Source organism: Triturus cristatus, chromosome 9 (genome assembly GCF_964204655.1).
Source record: "Triturus cristatus chromosome 9, aTriCri1.1, whole genome shotgun sequence".
In the NCBI taxonomy this organism is placed as follows: Eukaryota; Metazoa; Chordata; class Amphibia; order Caudata; family Salamandridae; genus Triturus; species Triturus cristatus.
The window spans coordinates 802,654,218-802,675,826 of NC_140592.1; the positions used below are offsets into that span (position 1 = coordinate 802,654,218).

At 42.8% G+C, this 21,609-nt stretch overlaps 1 protein-coding gene across 1 annotated transcript in view; it reads left to right on the forward strand.

Moving 5' to 3' along the window:
* The window catches only part of LOC146798868 (nesprin-2-like), a 1,144,883-nt gene that overhangs the window by 219,965 nt on the left and 903,309 nt on the right, over positions 1 to 21,609 (forward strand). The window contains exons 17-19 of the mRNA XM_085627789.1: positions 6,627 to 6,791; positions 14,208 to 14,369; positions 20,424 to 20,597. Of these exons, the coding sequence (XP_085483915.1) occupies positions 6,627 to 6,791; positions 14,208 to 14,369; positions 20,424 to 20,597 (501 nt within the window). The remainder of the gene's footprint in view (positions 1 to 6,626; positions 6,792 to 14,207; positions 14,370 to 20,423; positions 20,598 to 21,609) is intronic.

Below are 21,609 nucleotides of genomic sequence, written 5' to 3' on the forward strand. Positions count from 1 at the left end.
TACCCCTAGTTAAAAGTTTTAACTTGGTTTCTGACAACTTGTTTTGTCGAGTACTTGACTCCTGGTGCAGTAGGGATGCCCGGCTTTAAGTCCTATAGGGCCTGCCACCGAAACATGTCGGTAGCGGACCTACATGATGTGTGTCTCTTCTGCTTGGGGCACACCAGTAACTCCGAGGAGTGCCTTGATTGTCGGGCCATGGCGCCGAAAGCATTGCGGGAGCGTTCCTGAAAGTTGTTGGAGGTCCTGCAATCGGTGTCACGCCGATCGAGGTCCCGCTTCCGTGGGATGCCAAGGGACCGGTTGCGGAGCCATCAGCATCGCTCGCCATAATTGGGAACATGTAAGTCTAGGCACCATAAGAAGTTGAAGAAGCGACGTCGCTCTTTCTCTACCCCTCACTGGTCGCGGGATGCGGTGGAGGGGGTGGGCGGTCACTCCCCCGTGGCTCTGTTGGAGCCTCCGTTGTTGCCTGCGGCCTACCCACCCTTTCCGGGACCGCACGCGACTTCGGCCGAGGTGCAGGCCTTCGTGTCGGCCTTGCGCCATTTGTTTGCCCCATCGGTTCCCTCCGGAGCGCCTTCGGGCCCTGCGGATCCGTTGGGAGGGTCTGCCTCCGCGCCACCGCTTTTGGCCTCGGCTACGCCGGCACCATGCCCTGCGGTGCCGCCGGCTCCGGCCTCGGCGCCCTGTCTGGATGTGGCCTCGCCGCCGCTGACGTCGGACGATGCCGAACCGGGACTGGTTTCTTACCCCTCATTCCATTTCTTGGTGGGGAGTTTGTCCCATTTCCCCGGGCACCTCGTCCTGACCGGCCTCTTCAGCAACCGGTGGACGGAGGGGAGTACTGGGAGGGGTCTGAGGACCCTCTTGCAGCTCAATGCGAGGATGAGCCTGAATGGGAGGGCGATGTGGAGGGTCCAGTAGATCTGGATTTTTCTCCACACCCTGGTACACTGTCCCCTTCTTCCGTGGCTACGGAGTAGGTTGGAACTTTTTCAGTGGTGTTGCGTCGGACGGCTGAGGCTCTTAACCTCGAGCTCCCCTCTGTACCTAGCAGGACCAATCTCCTGACAGAGGTGCTGCAGCCACAGTCCTCCTCTGCAGAGCCGTTGCTGTCATTCAATGAGGCGCTTACTGATATCTTGTTGAGCACCTGAAACAAACCTAACACAGGAGTTCCTGTAGACAAGGGTGTGGCACACCGCCATCGCCCGGCGCCGGGCGATCCCAGCTTTCTCACACAACACCTGACGCCTGAGAGTCTGGTTGTCCAGGATTCTGCCTCGCCGAGTGCATTCCCTTCTGCTCCTCTGGACAAGGAATCTAGGAAACTGGAGCAGTTTGGGAAAAAGATTTTCACTTCTGCCAGGTCTGGGTTGTGAGCGGTGAATACTGCATGCCTGTTGGGCCGCTATTCCCATTCTGTGTGGGATACTGTGGCACAGGTGCTGCCTCAGTGCCCTGTGGAGGCACAGGCAGTTCTCTCCCAGGCCATTACCAAGGGGAGAGATGCTGCTAAATTTACCATCCATTGTGGGCTTGACACGGCCGATTCTCTTGGCAGGGCACTTTCCACAACGGTGGCGCTGCGCCGTTACGCTTGGCTTAGAACTACTGGCTTCTCCGGGGATGTCCAGAACACCCTGCTGGACATGCCTTTTGATGGCACACTTCTCTTTGGTGAAAAGGCGGATAGCACCCTGGAACGCTGCAAGGACTCTTGAGCTATGGCCCAGTCCTTAGGTCTCGCCACCACGCGTACTCCCTCGGGGTCCGCTTTTTGCTCCTTTCGAGCTCAAGGTCGAGGTGCCCAGGCGCGTTCCTTTCAGACCCGCAAGCTTGCGCAGCCGCAGCCTCAGCGCAGCCGCGGACAAGGGGCCCGCCGTGGTGGGTTCCGAGGCCAGCGTGCGGGTCAGTCCACAACCACTCCTGCCGCAGCTGCCTCAAAGCCTTCCTAGTCCGGTGTTTCAGGCCCACCAGACGCCAGTGGGTGGCAGGATTCACCATCACCTGCCCCACTGGCGCACCATCACTTCGGACAGTTGCGGCCCTCTTGGCCAATGGGGCCATTGAGCGCGTTCCGACGCCAAAAGTAGGTCGTGGTTGTTATTCCCACTACTTTGTGGTTCCGAAGAAGGACAAGGGCTTGCTTCCTATCTTGGACCTCGGAACTTCAACCGCTGGAAGGAGAAGTTCAAGATGCTCACGCTTGCTCAGGTCTTGTCTGCCCTGGACCCGCAAGACTGGCTGGTAGCGTTGGACTTGCAGGATGCTTATTTTCATATACCCATCCTGCCGGCCCACTGGCGTTACCTATGGTTCACAGTAGGCCACGAGCACTTTCAGTTCACCGTGCTCCCTTTCGGCCTTACCAGCGCCCCTCAGGTGTTCACGAAAGTGATGATGGTGGTCGGAGCTCAACTGCGCAGATCAGGGGTTTCAGTCTTCCTCTATCTCGACGACTGGCTGTTGGAGGCGGACTCGCCCCAGGCATTCGTCTCCCAGCTCCAGATTATGACAGACCTCCTGCATTTTCTGGGGTTTTCCATCAACGTGCCGAAGTCGCACCTGATTCCCTCTCATAAGCTTCTCTTCATCGGAGCGGTTCTGGGCACGGCGCAGTTTCGGGTTTATCCTCCCAAACAGCGAGTCCTGGACATTCGGGCTATGAATCCGATCTTTCGGCCCTGGTCCTGGGTTTCGGTCAGGAAGACCCTGAGGCTACTGGGCCTCATGGCCTCCTGCATCCTGCTGATCTATCATGCCAGATGGCATATGCGGGCTCTGCAGTGGGACCTGAAGTTCCAGTGGACGCATCGGGGAAACCTATCCAATTATGTCCAGATCTCGGAGGGCACTGCACAGGACCTGCAGTGGTGGCTCACGAACCAGCGTTGGGTCAGCAGCAGATCCCTCTCCCTTCCCCAATCGGAGCACACAGTAGTGACGGACGCGTCCCTCCTGGGATGGGGCGGCTACACGGGAGAGGCAGAGATCAGAGGCCTCTGGTCTCCGGCAGAGTCCAAGCTCCATATCAACCTTTTGGAGCTCAGGGCGATCCTACTTGCACTGAAAGCATTCCTTCCCTCTGGCAAGGGGAAAGTAGTGCAGGTGTTCACAAACAACACCACCGCCATGTGGTACTGCAACAAGCAGGGCGGGACGGGGTCGTGGACCCTATGTCAGGAGGCTCTACGTCTCTGGACATGGCTGGAACGTCAAGGCATTTCCTTGGTGGTTCAACACCTGGCAGGTACCCTGAACGTCAGGGCGGACGAACTCAGCCGCAGGTGCATGTTGGATCGCGAATGGCGTCTTTACTCAGAGGTGACGCAAGGTCTCTTTCAGCAGTGGGGAGAGCCTTGGTTAGATCTGTTCACCACCGAAGAGAACGCACAATGTCAGCAGTTCTGCGTGTTGGAGTTTCCAAGGCGGCACTCCCTCGGAGACGCTTTTCGTCACAAGTGGAGTTGCGGTCTATTGTACGCCTTTCCGCCTATACCACCTATGCCCAGAGTGCTGAAGAAGACCAGGTGCGACCGGGCCCAAGTCATTCTTGTGGCACCGGACTGGGCTCGAAGAGTTTGGTATCCCGAGCTACTCAGTATGAGCGTGGAGCCCCTGATCCGACTGCCTCTTTGGGAGGATCTCCTGTTGCAGCAACAGGGGACGGTCCTCCACCTGAACCTGTCCAGCCTCCACCTCCTTGCGTGGAGATTGAGCGGCGACAGCTGATTCCATTAGGCTTGCCTCCCGAAGTCTGTAATGTGATTCTGGCAGCCAGGCATCCCGCCACTAAAACGGTATACGCCTGTCGGTGAAAAGCATTTGTGGCATGGTGCACAGCGAAAGCTGTAGATCCTCTTGCTGCCCCTCTTTCTGAGGTCCTATTGTTCCTTCTCTCTTTGGCTCAGCAGGGCTCTGCTCTGGGCACTATCAAGGGCTACCTACTGCTCTTTCGGCATTTCTTAGGCTGCCTGATCAGCCCTCTCTTTTCAAGTCCCCAGTTGTTAATAGATTTCTCAAAAGCATTACTCACCTTTTCCATCCTATTCCTTTTGTGATGCCTCAATGGGACTTGAACCTGGTTCTCACATACTTGATGTGCGCTCCCTTTGAACCTCTTCATAACTGTCCTTTGCGGTTATTAACTTTGAAAACTGTCTTCCTGGTGGCCATCAACTCCGCTCGGCGGTTGAGTGAGCTCCAAGCTCTTTCCTGTAAACCTTCTTTCCTGGCGATTCATCCGGACAAGGTTGTGCTTCAACCATGTCCCTCCTTTCTACCAAAAGTAGTATCTGCCTTTCATCTCGGGCAAACTGTCACCCTGCCCCCTCAAGAAGAGAGGCTTCACCATCTGGACTCAAAACGTGCGCTTTTGTTCTATCTCAACCGCACACAACAGTTCCGGGTGGATGACCAGCTCTTTGTTGGCTACGTGGGCGCCTTAAAAGGCCTTGCTGTGCACAAGCGAACTATCTCCCGATAGGTTGTCTTGTGCATTAAAGCCTGTTACTCTCTGGCTAAAAAAGAACCAGCGGTTGGGCTACACGCCCATTCTACCAGGGCGACAGCAGCTACTACAGCATTGGGACGCGGTGTCCCCCTGCAAGACATCTGTCAGGTGGCCACTTTGGCCTTGCTGCATACTTTCACTAAGCACTATTGCCTTGACAGTCAGGTCCGGAAAGAAGGCTTCTTTGGCCATTCAGTTCTCCGTGACTTTCTGGTGTAATCTCACTTCGCAGACCCACCACCGGGATTGGTATTGCTTGGGTATGTATTCTAAGGTAAGGAATCTATCACTAACGTGTCTCTTTCAGATGCACAAGTTACTTACTTGTTTAACGATATATCTGTAAGAGACATTAGTTAGTGATAGATTCCTTACCGCACGCCCATCCTCCCCGTTCTGCAAACTGTTCTCTAGGGTTCAGGTCATCCCTTTCAGGGCCCTAGTTCTTTTGCACCAGTAGTCGGTCTCTGGCATGGCTCTGTGCTTCTGGCGCGGAAAAGTTGTGTACAGAAGTGACGTCAGCGCGCGCTGGCGCGTCTAAGTAGCTCCGACAATGTCATCTCAGCGGCTACGACGCCAGCAACGTACGCGGAGCTGTACGATGGTGCCTACCGACACGCAGGGGTACTGCTGACGAAAACTTTCCGGATCCAGTCTGACGCCTGGGCATATTCAAAGGTAAGGAATCTATCACTAACTAATGTCTCTTACAGATATATCGTTACACAAGTAAGTAACTTGTGCTTTAGGACATCTGTTGTCTGTTTGCTTCTTAATTCTCTCTATGCTCGAAGGAGTCCAACAGACCATGTGGAGGATAAACAGTTGGTTCTTTCTTGGAGGAGCCGATTTTACGGTGGCATATAAAGTGTTAAAAGATACTTGCCATAAATCTTATTGCTACTCCTTAGGAGTATCCATCCCATACACACATTGGGGATGTTTTTGGTCTGCAGCTTCCAGTAGTTTACAATACCACCATGCAACTTGCTGCTTCCTTTTGACCTATCCCCTCTGTGACATCCTGGTCAAGCAACTGATAGTTTTTATATCTAGAAATGTTGCTGCTTGTTTTTTCAGTCAGGCAGCCCCAGTACATTAACTCATCCCCTTCCATCAAATGTCCCCATTTATGAACGCCTGCTTGCTTTAAAGGGATAGTTACCTGATATCTAATACAGCCCATTGTACCTTGAGAGTCCCACATTGGTGCCAGCTTGCTGTAGTAAGAGATACCTGTGTGGACCTAATATCATGCCAATGTTTAGCAGCAGCTTGCTGTACCTGTAGGCATGCTCTCTTGAAACAGTTAGGTGCTCCAAACTTACATAAGAAGGCACTCCCACATATAGAATCTCTCACTCTTGTTTATAAAATACAACCAATTATTGTATGATCAGGATCCACTATCATCATTTTGCAGGTTTTGAACTGGAACGTCCAACAATAATATTGCAGAACTGTCCCTTCTCCTTCTAAGTTTATTCCAGGAGATTCTGATTCCTTTTGAAGTCCATATAAAGCTACTAAGCTTTCCCTGTCATTTCAATTATTTTCTTTGCGAAACTTAAGGATATATCATCATATTAGAAAGTGAACTTGTAGAGGGCCATTTGGATGAGATTTACACTTCCATAGACCACCAGAGGTAAGTTTTACCATTTTTTCACTGACTGGTCTGATTCTGAGATCACTTTGTTAAGATTAACCTTTGTGATTTTTTTCAGATCATGTACCACTCGTATTCCTCTCCTGGTAGTTTAAGATTTTAATTTTAAGGGCTCAACCACTGTAAAGTGCTGCTAAACCGCTTGTTTAGATTTTTGTGCTTCTGCTCACTTCAGTTTTTTATTTCTATCGTTCTAAAATATATGTCCATTGCGATATAATGTAACTAAAAATTAGCAAGCTTTGGCAAAGCCAAAAAGACTTACATTTGCAGTTTAAAGGCATTACTTATTGGCTTTGCCAGTCTTTTTTAGTAGTAGCAAATAGGATGTTGCTGACAATTGACTATACAAAAACTAACAAATGCCAAAGCTGGGTTTGGGACTCAGGCAGTTATTTTTGGCATTTAAAGCTAAAATGTGTTCACCTTTAATCATAGATTCCACCGGAGAGCCTCTCAAAATGGAGTGAGATACTCAGCTCTATAAATACCGCCGGACAGGATCTGATCAAAGTCAGCAATAAACAGGTGGGAGCACAAATATACAATGAACTGAAAAAAGTGAACCGAAGATGGGAAAAGATCATAAAGAAAAACAAATTTGTAAGTTTGCCAATCTAAATGTTTGTCGTCTGTTGGGTGTGTCCTCTAACATGACTCTAACCCGTCCGCTGAGTTCATTTCTATAAATTGAAATTTGTTGGTGTTTCTATGGGAAGTTTAAAATGTGAGATTTCTCTAATGTTGTTTTCAATTATATTGCATCATTTGGGTTACATGTATATTAATAATAACCATCATTTTACATTGAAGTTACTTATATAGATCTACTATATTGTTGCGCTGTGAATAACGTGATGCTATTACTCTGTGGTACTCAGAAGGCTAAACGGCCTAATCCATCCTGACAGGTTTCAACCCAGGATTGAAATCTCATACTATTGACAGAATATTCAGCTTTTTGTTTCTGACATTGGGGCCCATTCCGGCTGCCTTTTTTGGAGGTAATACTGCACCTTGATAATACCATTGCCATTGAGTCTGATTGTAGGATTTCCTCCTCATTTTGAGGTTTTCATCGTAGAATAGGATATGGGAAATAATGGGTTTTTCCACCAATTTTGGCCCATTCTGAAATGTACAGACTTGGAAATTGAGGTGTTTCCCCCCCTACAAATTTCACTAGGCCCTACCTAGCGAACTTTTGTACGGGATAAAATACTCTGTGCAAAGTCAGACTAGACTGTTCCCATTGGAGCCGCATCAAGGCTGATTTGTGTAAGATTTGTTTCTGTCTGATGTGACATTGTAGGCAAAGTAATGATGGGGTGGACTGCACCACAGAGTAAATGGCTGAGACTGTTAAAATCAAGCCACCCATCACCTTTTTGTTTTCCAGGGGTGAAATTTGGACACCAAATTATGATTATCGTGAAACTCAGATTTGAGCGCCTTTGTATTAACTGAATCCTAGGCTTAGAAGTAGACACAAAGTTTCAAGCAGCTTTCAGCATTTGAAATGGTTGAATAGAATTATCAGAGTAAGTGAGACCGAAGGATTTTAAAACACTTGTTTCGAATAGTTGGGTATCGCGTGTACCTTACAGGTATATCATGCCTATATCGACACAGGCCCCTGGGGCTCAGTAGTCCATGGAGTTTATTGGATAGACATTTTTGAATCAGTTAATAATTAGTAAGGACTATCATTCTAATATTTGGGGGGCTGTAACCTTTGCCAAGAACATTTTGAGGACATTTTAGAACACAGACACCTTGAATTCTGCCCGTCTCTGATTTTTCCTTTACCCTCTTGCTACCTTCCTTTAATTATTCAGATTATTTGTCTGTGGAAAGATCAATTCAAGTGGCTTCACCTTTACCTGCTCTCATTTATGAACCGTGATGGATGACAGCAAATATGTGGTAGCCATTTTGACAGACTGGGCTGTAAGCATCTCATCATTGCGACACCAAATTCTTGCAGAAATGGGTCCAGAATGCAAAAAGTTGCATTCTGAAGAGTTAAAACTGTGTATTGCTTCAAACGCCCAAATATCTTTTTCTATGACTTTTTATCTACATCAAAACTGATTTATGTAATGTAAAACCAACTCCAGTGCCTCTCACAGCTGTAAATGAGTTGTACCTCTTACTGCTACCTATGAGAGTGAAGGTTCCTTTATCTGACATTTACAAATGTTTTGGCTAAATTAATGCTATAGAAGTAAGTTGTCAGCCTAAAAATGTAGGTATTTAACTTGTATTAAAACCTGAAATAATAAATATACCTAGGCAAAGTATACAGCTTGTCAAAGTTTTCCTTAGCCAACAAATGTTTATTCATATTCTGTCCCATATGCAAAAAGGATGGGCCTCTCTGAAACTCCATTACAGCCTATATTGTCCAGACTAAGAAACAATACTCTTAAGAACTTCCACCTACTGGAGTGAAATGTGACTCCTGTTTCTACTTACTGGTGTTTACCAGTGTTTTGGTCCTAAATCAATGATATGAAAGCCGTGACTGGAATGCTTGAAACAAGTTAAGCCACTAGTAATTACTATAGTACACATTTCATTCCATCATTTTATGCATTGTGTTACTAAAAATGTTTACTCGCAACCAAATTAATCTCAACAACAGTATAGTCAGTACTGATGAAACACACCGATTGAAAGAAAACACGAACAATCCCTCACATGTTTTTGGCTCATCTTGGTGCAGGTTCAGGCATATGGCATAGTGAGCGCGGGACCCCGTGTTTAGGCTATCTGTCACTCTTATGGTGTTTCTCTGAGAAAAACAAAAAAAGCAATGATGGAGTGCTTGACTCAGTCTCATCCACTGGTAATTACTCTAGAGCATATTCCAGACCATGTCCCTTTTAGTTACTTGGCCACTGTAGACAGGGGCCACCCTTATGCAAATCAGTCTTAATTCACCGTAAAAGATAAAGTGCAGACTTACTAGCTACATCATGTCCCTTCTGCAAGGGAACACACGCTCCCAGCCATGTTTCCACCTTGTTGGGCCATGCCAGTGAGATGCAGCTTGTGTTTTATAGCACAGTGAGCACAGGGCTCACGTCTGGACATACCTGCCACACGTACGGTGGGAAAAGCAAAGAGAGTAATCCCGATGACGTTTTCATCATTTTGAAGACTATTATTTCATCCCACCCTTTACTGCTTGGTCCAGCCTAGGGAAACGAATGATAAATTATCTTCTAAAGCTTGAAACCTTTATCAAACTTTACCTTTTATTTCTTAATTTAAAAAATACCAGGTTAGGTGACCTCAGATTAAAACAAAAGAGAGTCCTGACTGCTCTTTACTAGAAGAGTTTGGTAATAAGTCATTTTAAAGGGTAGAGGAATACAGGACAAGGCCAGTATTTTTAGATCAGATTGCCAAATGTATTTCAACCAAAGGACAGCATAATCAGAGGGTCCATTTTGTTTGTTGATTTCACCATGTGCCTACACACAGGGGGAAGTGACGTGTATTGCTTTAACTACCACACCGCTGTGTCCTGGCAGCAAAAAAGCACACAAGGCAGATTTATGGGTCATTGTTAGAGAAACATTTCTGCAGCTGGTTGAAGTCCGCAGGCATGAGTAGAATGGGAAAGGGGGGATAACTTGTGTCAGCTATTATGTACTCCAGAATATATCTGGTTTCTGACTTTGTGATATTGGCACCAGAGTTTGACTTTGCAAGGCAGGCTTGGATCTCTTCCTATATCAGTATATTCTAATTCCTGAGGGAGGTAGAGGCAGTAGCGTTTTTGCTTGGTTTATAACAAAGGCAGATATGCAAGCACTTTCTAAAATGTGAGCATGGACTTCTCACTAAATCATGCCCAAGCTTACAGTAGTTGTCATTGCCAAAAGCACATATTTTTGTCTCTCGTAAATAATTTTTAGTTCTATTTTTTTGCAAACAAACGGACAAAGGGTTACCAGCATGCTTACCTCTGGAATTCTACAGTGGCGGCCACCACATACAAAGGGTGGTGAGCAGGTGGAGGGAGCGCGAGAGGTGTAGCGTTGGGGGGTAGCGTGGGAGGTTAATAATAATTTAAAAAGAAAAGGAACTTACCTTAGTCTGGCAGCCGCCTCCCGCATTGCCTCCATGTTCTTCCTGGTCCCAGAAGAAACTGGGGCAGGCTCCCTGTGCAATCCCTGCGCTGCTCTCATTCTATGAATGCAACGCCGGGATTGGCGTGAGCGGGCTGAAAAGATGCTCCGCTCAGGACAGGGAGTCTGTGCTGTTTCTTCAGCCCGGCTGTTTATTACAGCAGAGTTGGAGAAACCCAAGTGTGTATGTGTGTTTGACCTGAGACTGCCGGCCAAACACACATGCGCACTTAGAAGTGCACATAGCACTCCTCCTCCTCCCTCCCATGGCCCGGCCCACCTCTACCTACACGCGCTGGCTCAGAGCTGGCAAATGAAAAATAAAACGATGATAGAACATTGTTTTATTTTTCACCTGCTGGCTCTGAGACAGTGGGGCTACACCATTGTGAAGGAGCTGCCCCTGGAATTCTATACTATTAGATGCCTGCCTCAAAATGTATTTTTCTGTCAGTGAGAGAGCCAGCCTTGTTGTCCAGCTTCTGGAAGGGCATTAGCACATATTTTTATTTTATTAACAGTGAGCCTGGTTTAATAATCAGATTTTCAAATTTAAAGAAGTTGTAAGACTTTTGTAAGCCATGTAAGAGAGCCTAAAGTAGTTTGAGGCAGATTTACAAGCCCCTTGCGAGACATTTACGCTGCCGTTGCATCACTTCTGTGACGCAGCGGCGGCGTAAACCATGCGCCATGTTGCGCCTTATTTACAACGTGATGCATCTAGGAAGATGCGTCACGTTGTAAAGCCCTGCGCTACATTAAACCTGCGTCAGGTTTAATGTATGCAGGGTGGGCGTTCCGTCGTAAAAAGCCTCGGAAAAGTGACTCAGTGAAATCTACAAGATTTCACTGAGTCACTTTTCCGACGCTGCTGCGTCAAAACCCTGCGCCTGCTTAAAGCAGGCGTAAGGCATGACGCAGCATGTTCAGTATGGGCAGCCCCTGAGCATTGCTGGAGTTGCGTCGTGCTTGCGACACGACTCCAGCAATGCGCCGCCCTTATGCCATCAGATGCGTCACGCATCTGTTTATCCTTGCGCCATGATGCGCTGCATTGTAAATGCAGCGCATCTGTGGTGGCGCAAGGGTAAACTTGCGTGACGCATCTTTCCTGGCGCATCCCTGCTGATTTGCAGGGATGCGCCAGGAAACATAAATCTGCCCCTAAGTCTTTTATCCTGGCTTAAGAAGGCCTTAAATTCGGAAGCTTGGTTTCCACTACCATAGCCATCACTTGTGGAGTCACTCAGGCCTAGGACCAAAACACATTTCCACCTTTCTCTGACTCTGAGTATAATTGACTTTTTCAGGTGTGGGCTCTTGGTGCTTACATGGTAAATCATCATACTTCCTCCCATCAGCAAGCCGAGGTTTGATAACCTTATGTTTCTGACACTTTGTCGATCAAAATGCAGACCAGAGGGGAACGAAGCTTCACCATTCCTGAGCCTAGGTTATGGAATACACTTTCTGCTCACAATAGAATGGAACGTTCTTTAATTCACTTTCATAGCACCTTAACTTATGGCTTTTCTGCTGGTTGTTTGGAGACTAGATAAGATAGATTTTATTTCGTGTGCAGTACAAATAAATACAACAATAATGTCTTGTCTCATCAAAAAGATTTCACGCCTGCCTATAAATATGTAAGTTAAGTGCCCAGGGAAAACTGGTGACACGTGCTTCTATTTGTCTATTGCACCTGTCACAGGTGTGATACTAAGTTTCAGAAGACGACTTCTTCCTCGGAAGTTTCTGTTTCAGGAATTCAGGGCAATGAATATTTCTTGACAAAATGGTGCCTAAGGATAAATACAAAAAAAGGTAAGCATTTTGCAAGTTTTCATAAAGGTTCTTACATTCCATCTTTCCCCTGAAGTGATGCTGTTACAGAGAACACCTCTCATTGACTGTAGAGACCTGTTGCACAGTGTTGCCAGGAATTTCACAGTACTGCCAAAAGAACATTGGAATTTGAAATGCAGGCGTGGCAGTTTATAAGAGCGAGCAGAGTTGTTAAACATGTTTTATTCACATTAGGTTCTTTTCCCGCCTTTGAAAGGCATTGGATGGTGTGAGGGTTTCTTTTCTGTCGAAAGATCCTAAAGTCGGAAGAGGGCTTCAGCACCGGTATAACTAGCTTGTCTCTGGTTTTATGCCACCTTGGGTAAAGAAAGCACAATTTTTATGTCCAAAGATTAGTAATAGCCACTAAACATAATACACCATGCAGTGACCAACACTGTCATAATCATATCAAACCTACCTAAATCGATCTTACAACAAAGATTACACCCCCCCCCGCCCCCAACCCAGACTCAGCATACTAAAAAATATAACCAGGGGAGTTAAGGCAATGGAGTAGTAAATTACTTCAGCACTAAAGCCACCACCATACTGATATGTGGCCTCCACGGCACTATTCCAGAAATTTTGTAGAATTTGAAACTCAAACGATAATGAAGTAGGCAAGATGGAGAAGGTTAAGGGAAAGAGCCGTCAGAAATTAATATATTTCTCAATATTCTTAAAGGCTGATTATAAGTTATAATTTATGACATATAGAGGAGTCATGCATCAGAATTTCTACACTTGGAATTTTTCACACAGTGGTTGTCTACATCTTGGATGTAGGAATATCATCTATTTAAGGGTTAGCCCTTGATAAATTGTGAATACCAGCAGAAATCAGGGTCTCTGCCCATTTCCAGCATGTTTTCTTTTTCTATTACTAGACCTGGGTTCACCTGCACATGACATGTTCCTGTTTTTAGCAGTTGAAATATCTGGGTGAAAGCAAACGTGAATTTGATATTCCTACTTTGCTTGTAATTTTCGATTCGGCAGATAACTGTTGTACTTACGTGTTTAGAAATATGCTGTTCTTGGAATGAGAATTTTAGAAGCAATGGAACTGGAGTGAAAGTCTAAACCCTTGTAGTGCTTGTTGAATTGCCTTCTGGGGTGTTCATTTTGTGACAGGGATTATTTTTAGAGGTAAGACAAATGTATCCAAGGTATGCCCACCAGAATGACATCCAAGCCCTATCCACTTATTTCTACATTATTATGATCTTTGAAAAGGCTAACGATAACAGCAAGTTCCCCACGTTTATGCCCTGCAGATTCCCACTAAAGGATTGTTGGTGTAATTATAGGTCCTATGAAACCTAACAACCTACCACAACCTTTTCAACTGCCTAGAAACTCTAGGAAGAGACAAGCTTCCATTTGGAGTGCCGATTTGGTGCCCATGGAGTCCTCTGTAGAATCATAAATAGTGTGAAGAAAAAATATTTCCTCTTTGATGTTCTTTACAAGATCTGAGCCCTTCATACCTCAGGGTGTTGCCAAAATGTCTCAATGTTCTCAATTAAGTATGAAAACCAGCATTAATCTACTTTGCAGCACCGTCCTCTTAAATCTGTATGATTCACATGGCTCATACTGCAGCCAATTTAGACTGCCACTATTTACTTATTTATTTATCTGGAGTTTTATATTGCGCGAACATGACCCTTCAGGGTATCAGAGCGCTGTACAAATAGCCATTAAGTCATGCAATAGGGAGAAGAAAAAGCAAATGACAATATGAGAAGGAATAATCATGGACTTACATATATACAGTGTATTATTAAGCTTATCAGTTCTAAGAGCCTGTGGACGTACACCCCAGGTTAGACCGGCTGAAAAAGGTTCATCGCTCCTGGTGAAGGAATCCCGGCATCAAGAGCTTTTTTGGTGTTCATTGTCATTTTTTTGTTTTGTTCTTTGTTTTTTGCCACAGCAAAAGGACCTCTATTGAAATGTCAAAGCTGACAGACAGGGAAAAAAATGAAAAAATGCTAAATTAACATCATTATCCTTTTCTTTACAGAAAATGCAACCAGGCATGAAGGAACTAATGGAGGAAAGCAAGTTATTGTATATGGAAGCAGTGAAAACAGGATCCTATTCAAAAGATGATACATCGGAAATGCTCACTGACTATGTAGATATCTCAAAAGAATTCTTGGAGAAATACTTGGAGAGCTTGAAGGTACAGCATTAACATATGTAGCAATAGTCATATGTTTTTCCCCTCAACTATATAACATCACGAAGTCAGGTATATAATATTCTCAGCGCATACATTTTAACAAGTTATCATTCATAGTACAGTGTCATTGGACTGGATGCCTTCAATTACTTTCCATTTAATTTAAAAATCCTCACTTAAGAAATGACACAGCGTGATTCAAAATTGATTACTAGAACATGTTTGTGACTGTGTTTATCCAATGTTGATGTGATCACTGTGAGGCCTTTTGTCTTGGTAATGGGGCAATCAGCCTTTACTGGGAGATATTCCTGGTGGGTATTGCCATTACTCACCGGCTTTCCAGAAACTGACCCCAATGAAAGTGGAATATAATTATCCACCCTCCTGATAAAGAAGCACAGCACATCAATTTTCAGAAACATTCACTTAATGTGTGTTTTTGGTGCTAGTGAATATAGACACAGAAGCATATCACAGGTAGGTCGGTGATTAAGGACAGGATCTCAAAACCAAAGATCACACATCAAAACTAAACGCATTTTAAAGTTTCCAGTGTATTTTGTTTATTTCTTCATTGTTTTGAGCACCCAGCTGTACAAAACATGGTGTCAGAAAGCAAATACTAAGCACAGCGTGCCTTCTGACCATGTTTTGCATAGCTGGGTGCTCCACCATCACAAACACAGCACTTCCCCACGCTTCTCCCAAATAACGTGCATCAACTGTGAGTTGAATTGCAGTGTTTGTGAAGGTGGAGCTCCCAGCTATCCAAAATCATGGTGTTGGAAGGCACGCTATGTTTAGTATTTGCTTTCTGACACTATGTGAGCTGTTTTCTCTCTGCAACCATGATGTCAATCAATCAATCAAAAAATATGCTTATTTAGACCATAGGCCTTTAAACAATACACCGAATTATAACCATAACACTGTATAACAATTCAATTCCTTTTTAATTCATTTTAAATAAACATAAATAACCATCAATAAATGTAATCCAATAACATCTTCTATAAATCTTCTCATTAAAATACGCTTTCGAGTGTAATACCTAGTACAATACAACAAATTACTTAAAACTATTTTAACCAATATTCAATAATCACTTTTTGACTGCCCTTACGCATCTCCCAATGGCACATGCTATATCCAGAATACGCATATCAGTTACGATCATTGTTCTTAATTCCGTTGGAAAAAATATTTGGCATAAAAACTGTCACTTTAACCTTTAAACAGTCCAGCAAAATGTGCAACATATCACATTTAGTGTTCAGTGCAATAGCCTCCTGTTTGGATAATTTTAAATGTTACCATATTGTTTATGTGACAAGGATTGATTCCAACCCTTATTCTTAATAATTCACTTCTTAGCAACTGATTTGGTAATGTATCCACATACGGAAATCTCTGTTTATACTGCCAAGATTTTAAAATAAATTCTTCCTTTTTTTTCCCACTTAAATAATGGTATTCGTATTCGTGGGTCATATCTTTACCTGGCGCCTTTAACTCATTTGTTGAGATTTTAAATTGTAGGCTCTGTAGGCCCAGCTTTACTTTCACACCCTTACAGACAGCTCCCACATTTTTCTGACACTTTTTGCCCATTGTAATTCACTTTGCAGGATTTCGCTCTTGCACCACTGAGAACATTTCTGTCCCGCCCCCACTGAATTTTGTCCCGAATCTTATTAGTGCAATTGCAGCCAATCTATTCCATGATGTCATGCCAATTTCTATTCTTATTGCTTGGATCATGGCAGAGCCGGGGAGGGACAATAAACTCTTCAGATATTTCCCCTCCTCAGCATCCCACCTATTTGTGCCACTGATATATAGCAGCTAGGCTCCGTATTGCATTGGGGGGGATCATTGCTACATAGGCTTTTAAAACGGGTCTGCATGACATTTCTCCGAAGTCCCTTTTTATTTTTTTCATGCCACTCACCGATGTAGAGTATGGCAGGAAAAACGAAAATATCCTGGAATTCTGCTAGGAGAAAACTCCTGCAGCATCAGATACATTGATGCTTTTTAATTTCCAAAAACAAATCCTGACTTTTGGGGTTTGTAATAAGTTAACAAATATCATGCAAAATAGATTTCTTTCTTTTCACTAAAAATGTAATTCCCATGTCAGTAGAAAATGCGAAAAAGTGCCGTCAGACCACAGAGAAACTTAAAACCGTACTCTAAATGACCCCATTAGTCTCCCAACTTGCAGAGCTTTTTGTAGCATTTATGGTACTGATATTTGTGTGCTGACTGTATTTGATTTTCCAGCTCCATTTAGTACCCACATACAAAATGTTTTTTCCACCTGCAACAAGTGAATTTAGGTTCTCACTTAGAAAGTGGGAGATCAAAACTCATTTTGAATTGACGCATATATTTGAATAATAATTGTTCATAGTACAACTTTTTGACAATTGTTCTATACAAAACATCTTGCACACAAATAATTTGAAATATGTATATATTGCATTCAGAATATTTTACAATACGTTATGCCAACTCAGTCGTACATAATTGAAGTTTTTTGTCACTGACACAAGGATTCCCTCGACTAAAACACTCTTCAGATCTAAACGAGCATTAGTGATGCCAATAGGGCTGACTTATACCTGAAAGTGTGTCTTTGTTTAGTGGTGAATTGTGGAGACTTAGTACCTCATCATGCCTGCACAATGTCACTCATCCTTGCACTCATGCATCCATTCATCCACCCACTGACTCCACTCAAAATGCAATGTAAAGTAAAAGAATAACAATAGAATAAAAACACAAATGCTGCCATTCATATGTGGTGGTCATTTGCGTGTGTTGGGAAAAAGCAGTGAGCAGCCATCTTGGAATAGTATTTTATATATGTATTATGATTAATTGCTGTACTAGTCCAAGATGGATGACATGTAGGAAGACACTTGGGAACGGAAAAATAATGATGCACTCCGGACAATACACTTAAAGATAGCCTACCAGTTTAGAAGCAGTGGCCAAGAGGGATAAGGTTAACTGCAGATAAAATGAGCAATAAATGCATCCCGTTCCATTGTCTGAAGAGCTGCTCGCCAAAAAAGGGGGACCTATATTTTTTGAAAATCAAAAACTGCTGTACAAGTAGTGGTATTGGTGCACATTCAGGGGTGAGCACATATGATTAGTCAAAATTCCATCACTCAGGGGACAATAGAGTAAATACTGACCCTCATACTGTCATTGGCAGAAACAGAATGTGAATGACATTCAGACAGATTAGCGGCTGCGGATGACTGACCCGAAGTCCCTCTATGTATGTACATGATATAAAAAAAAAATAGCATTGTGGACAGCTGAAGTTGTTGGACCAGGTATAAAAAGTACTTTAATACACACACCACTAAATACAATGCAGAACATTATAAGCAGTTATATAACATTACAGTTGGCAAGACAATGTGCAACTCCTCTTAAGAGGCCTAACAACTTTTGTCAAATGCAACTCTTTTACTCTTAGGACTTGTCAGAGGGGGTAACAATACCCTTGCCTATTAATGTAGTGTGTCAGATTCCATGTAGCAAAATTCCTGTCTACAGTGTAATGACAGTACACCCCTAAAGGCCTATTACCTTTGTTACAATATGTTAAAGGTATATTGCCTTAAGCATATGTTTTTCATTATAAATGAATCTGTGCTACTGCCTTTGTTATAGCTTTTTGTAATAAACATAACAGACATAAGGCATCCAACATAACTTCTTCAAGTAGTTACTTAGCTCCATAACCTTTTTCATTGAATCATGACTGGAAACAAGACCGGCCTACGGAATTGATCATAAACCTGCCCACAAGGCAGGTATCAGTCACACCATCATAAAATAACAAATAAGGAAAAAATAATATTTTACAAAAAATATATACAACTCCTCCTAAGAAGGCCTAACAAGAAATATCACAGTGCAAATCTTTACTCCCAGGGTTTGTCCGAGAGGGTAACCAACACCAAAACCCTTGCCTACTACTGTTGTCTGTGAAGTTGCAACTAACAAAATTCTTTTGTACAGGTTTTAACACAATGTGTAATACTATTCCATTATTAAAGGTCTATTGGCTTTAACATATGCATCTCACAATAAAAAAAATTTGGCCTACTGCCTTTGTTGTAGCTTTTCATTGTAGACAGATCAGATCTATGGCACTTGACTTAACTTTTTACAATAAACCAACTAGTCCTATAGCTGTTATTATTGGCTTCTTGCCATGGAAAAAACTCAGTCCTTCTTTAGTAGGGCCTAACACAACACAACCATGATGCATGAAGTCCTATGATTACAAATATATACAAAACGAGAGTTCACAAAAATATTAACACAGACAAAATCTTCGACCCCATGGGTTTGTCCTTGGAGCAAGGCAACACAAAATCTCTAGCTTACTGCAGTCATCTTTGACATCTGTGACAATATACCTGTCTAAAAGCTTCAACGTGTAATATCAATCCACCCTTAAAGGCCTATTGGGTTTAACACAAGCTTTCTTGAAAAAATAAGTTGGGCCTACTGCCTTGGTTATACCCTTTCATAACAAACCAGTCAGATGCATGGCATTAGATAAAATCTTTCAATTTAACTAATCAGGCTAATACATTTAATTATATTAAAATAACATTATTTTTTAAAGTTATTTTTGAAAACTGAATCCCACTTACAGTGTAATGTTTACATTTATTTATACATTAAAAGTTACTACAAATTATACGTAGATTTAATGCCATTTAATATAGTTAATTTAGAAAACATTTTTAAATTAAAAAAGGTAATTCAATTATTTTAAAATACTATTTATTTATAATATATTTTTGTTTTTTTAAACATTAAAATAATTACACACACACACACATACATTTATATATGTGTGTGTAATGATATTAAATATATATATAGAAAATAGAACCCACGCCCAGCGCTATTACTCAGATCTCTGTTCCTCTTACAGAGAAGAGTCCATGTGGTACACTGTTATAATCTTTGTTATTGGGGTCAAGTATGATGCCTAAATACTTTTGGTGGTTCCACCCATATAAGTTACTTCTCTTCTCGGTAATATAGACTTTGCCATACGTGTGTCTATCCTTGAAAGTGATGCGCATTTTCACCATTCCTTTTAAAGGAATAGGTTCCTTGTTATATTCTCCAGGATGTACCTCAGGCTTTTCTAGATTTTATTCATTTTCCTCAAACAAACCTTGAAACGTTTCACATTAGTTCATTTTTTGAGAAAAACACAAATATCCATTCAAAGATCCATATAAGTTCTTTGTTTTCAAACAGACTCTTCACAGATATGCTCTCCAAAACTTCATAGCGTTCATAAACAACCAACAGCCAAGTCAACAAGTATTTTGCGATATAATCTCTTCTTCAGGGCTTTGTAATCCTTAGTTCCAGTAACAAACTGTGACACATTGTGGACCTCACTCATGCTCTTCTGCTCAGTGCTTTGTTGTAATGCTCACTATAATACAGCCAATACCTTCACGGTATTCCAGTACCTTATGTTTCATATTTCAGTGAATCACGGTTGAATCATACTATCGGCATCAATCAATTATGACATCCAATTTCGTCAGTGATCCACTGTAGCCAGCATCTGTTTCACCCTGACAAACCTGCTGCCCAGCCCCAAAGCGCAACCCACTCTCATGGCTTTTTTATGAAATCTGTATCAAAATTCAGATAAACATTATCTACCCTCAGCTCTCGTTCCATCTAAGACACTGTTCTAACATTGCTACAGAAATCCAAAACTGTTTTCAAATCGCTTCTTGAAATGATTATTTTTGTATTGTGTGCTGTATTAATTCTATAAATAAATAATTTGAAAAATTAAGAATCCGGCACTAAAACTTGAAAATCACTTGGATAAGTAAAAAAAAGTGCAATTAAAGATATGACTTGCAACATATGCAAATAATTTTGAGTGACCAATCCATCACTTCACATTTTTATGGGTATGCCACTACACACAACTATTTCAAAACACTGAAACTCTATTTTTCTTCCTCATAGACTGCAGAAACGCCTTCACTTATTACTGAAAAAGTTAAACGGCTTCTATTAGAGATGGACACATTTGAAGAGCATCTAAACCAAGTGGAAAACTGGATATTGGAATCAGAAGGTATTGTTGATAATATGAGACTTCAAGAATCAGTAGACACCTCACCAGAAGAATCTCTGAAGGTAGGTCAATAAAACAGTTTTATCTCTCTCGTTTACCATCCATATTTCCATATATAACATAACTAGTACACTATGACTTAGAGGAGCTGATGCCTCAGAGAGGCATGCTAAGACTATCCAAGTACCAGCATGAAACAGATGACTTATGTCATGATGCCACAACTCCTTCACTTTCACATGTAGGTTGCAAACTCAGTTCTACATTTTGCTTCTGAAATAGTGCTGGTGTTTCAAAGTCAGACTGAGGTAGCCATATAAGCCACATTGTTAAATGGGAATTACTTGAGTGCATGTTTTGTAGGAAAAGATGAGAAAGATAAATCATTAAAAATAAGTAACGTGTTCTTATATTATCTGGAGATAACAATTTAAAAGGAGATAACCAGCACTGCCATCACAAGGGGAACAGAGACGGCATTATGACCGATTTCTTGAATTTTTTGTCGCTATTTTGTTTACTCATTATGTTTAAACTCACTTTGCAGCACCTATGTACCCTCTGTGAGAACATCTGGGCATTTTGTGGATTTTTCATGCTTGTATGAAAACTCCAGAAATGTAAAAATCATTAGAGCTTGACTTAGGCCCTGATTACAAGAGGCCTAGATGACGGATTTATCACACATGGTAATAACCGATACAGTGGTTAAATATTTACCATTTGCAGTTGATACTTTGCATTCTGAGTTTTTCTCATTGAGCGCAGAATTTGGTGCTTTTCAAATCAAATCCAGCGTGTTTCCAGATGTGTTATTAATTTCCCCCGGTTTAAATCTGCAGGTTTGACCTGTGTAAAATGGGCATTGGGCGAGGCCTGGAAACAAAGTACAATAACACACCCAACTTCAGTGTGTCTCCCTGCACTTGGACACGAGCAGTCCAGCGCCCTTTTATTTAAACTTTCAGACTTGTCCGACCTTGGGGTACTTGTGATGCTAGAGTGGCTGTGTCGTAGCTGCCATTTGGCTCACAAAATCCCACCCCACTTTGGATTCTTCTTAACACCTCTCAT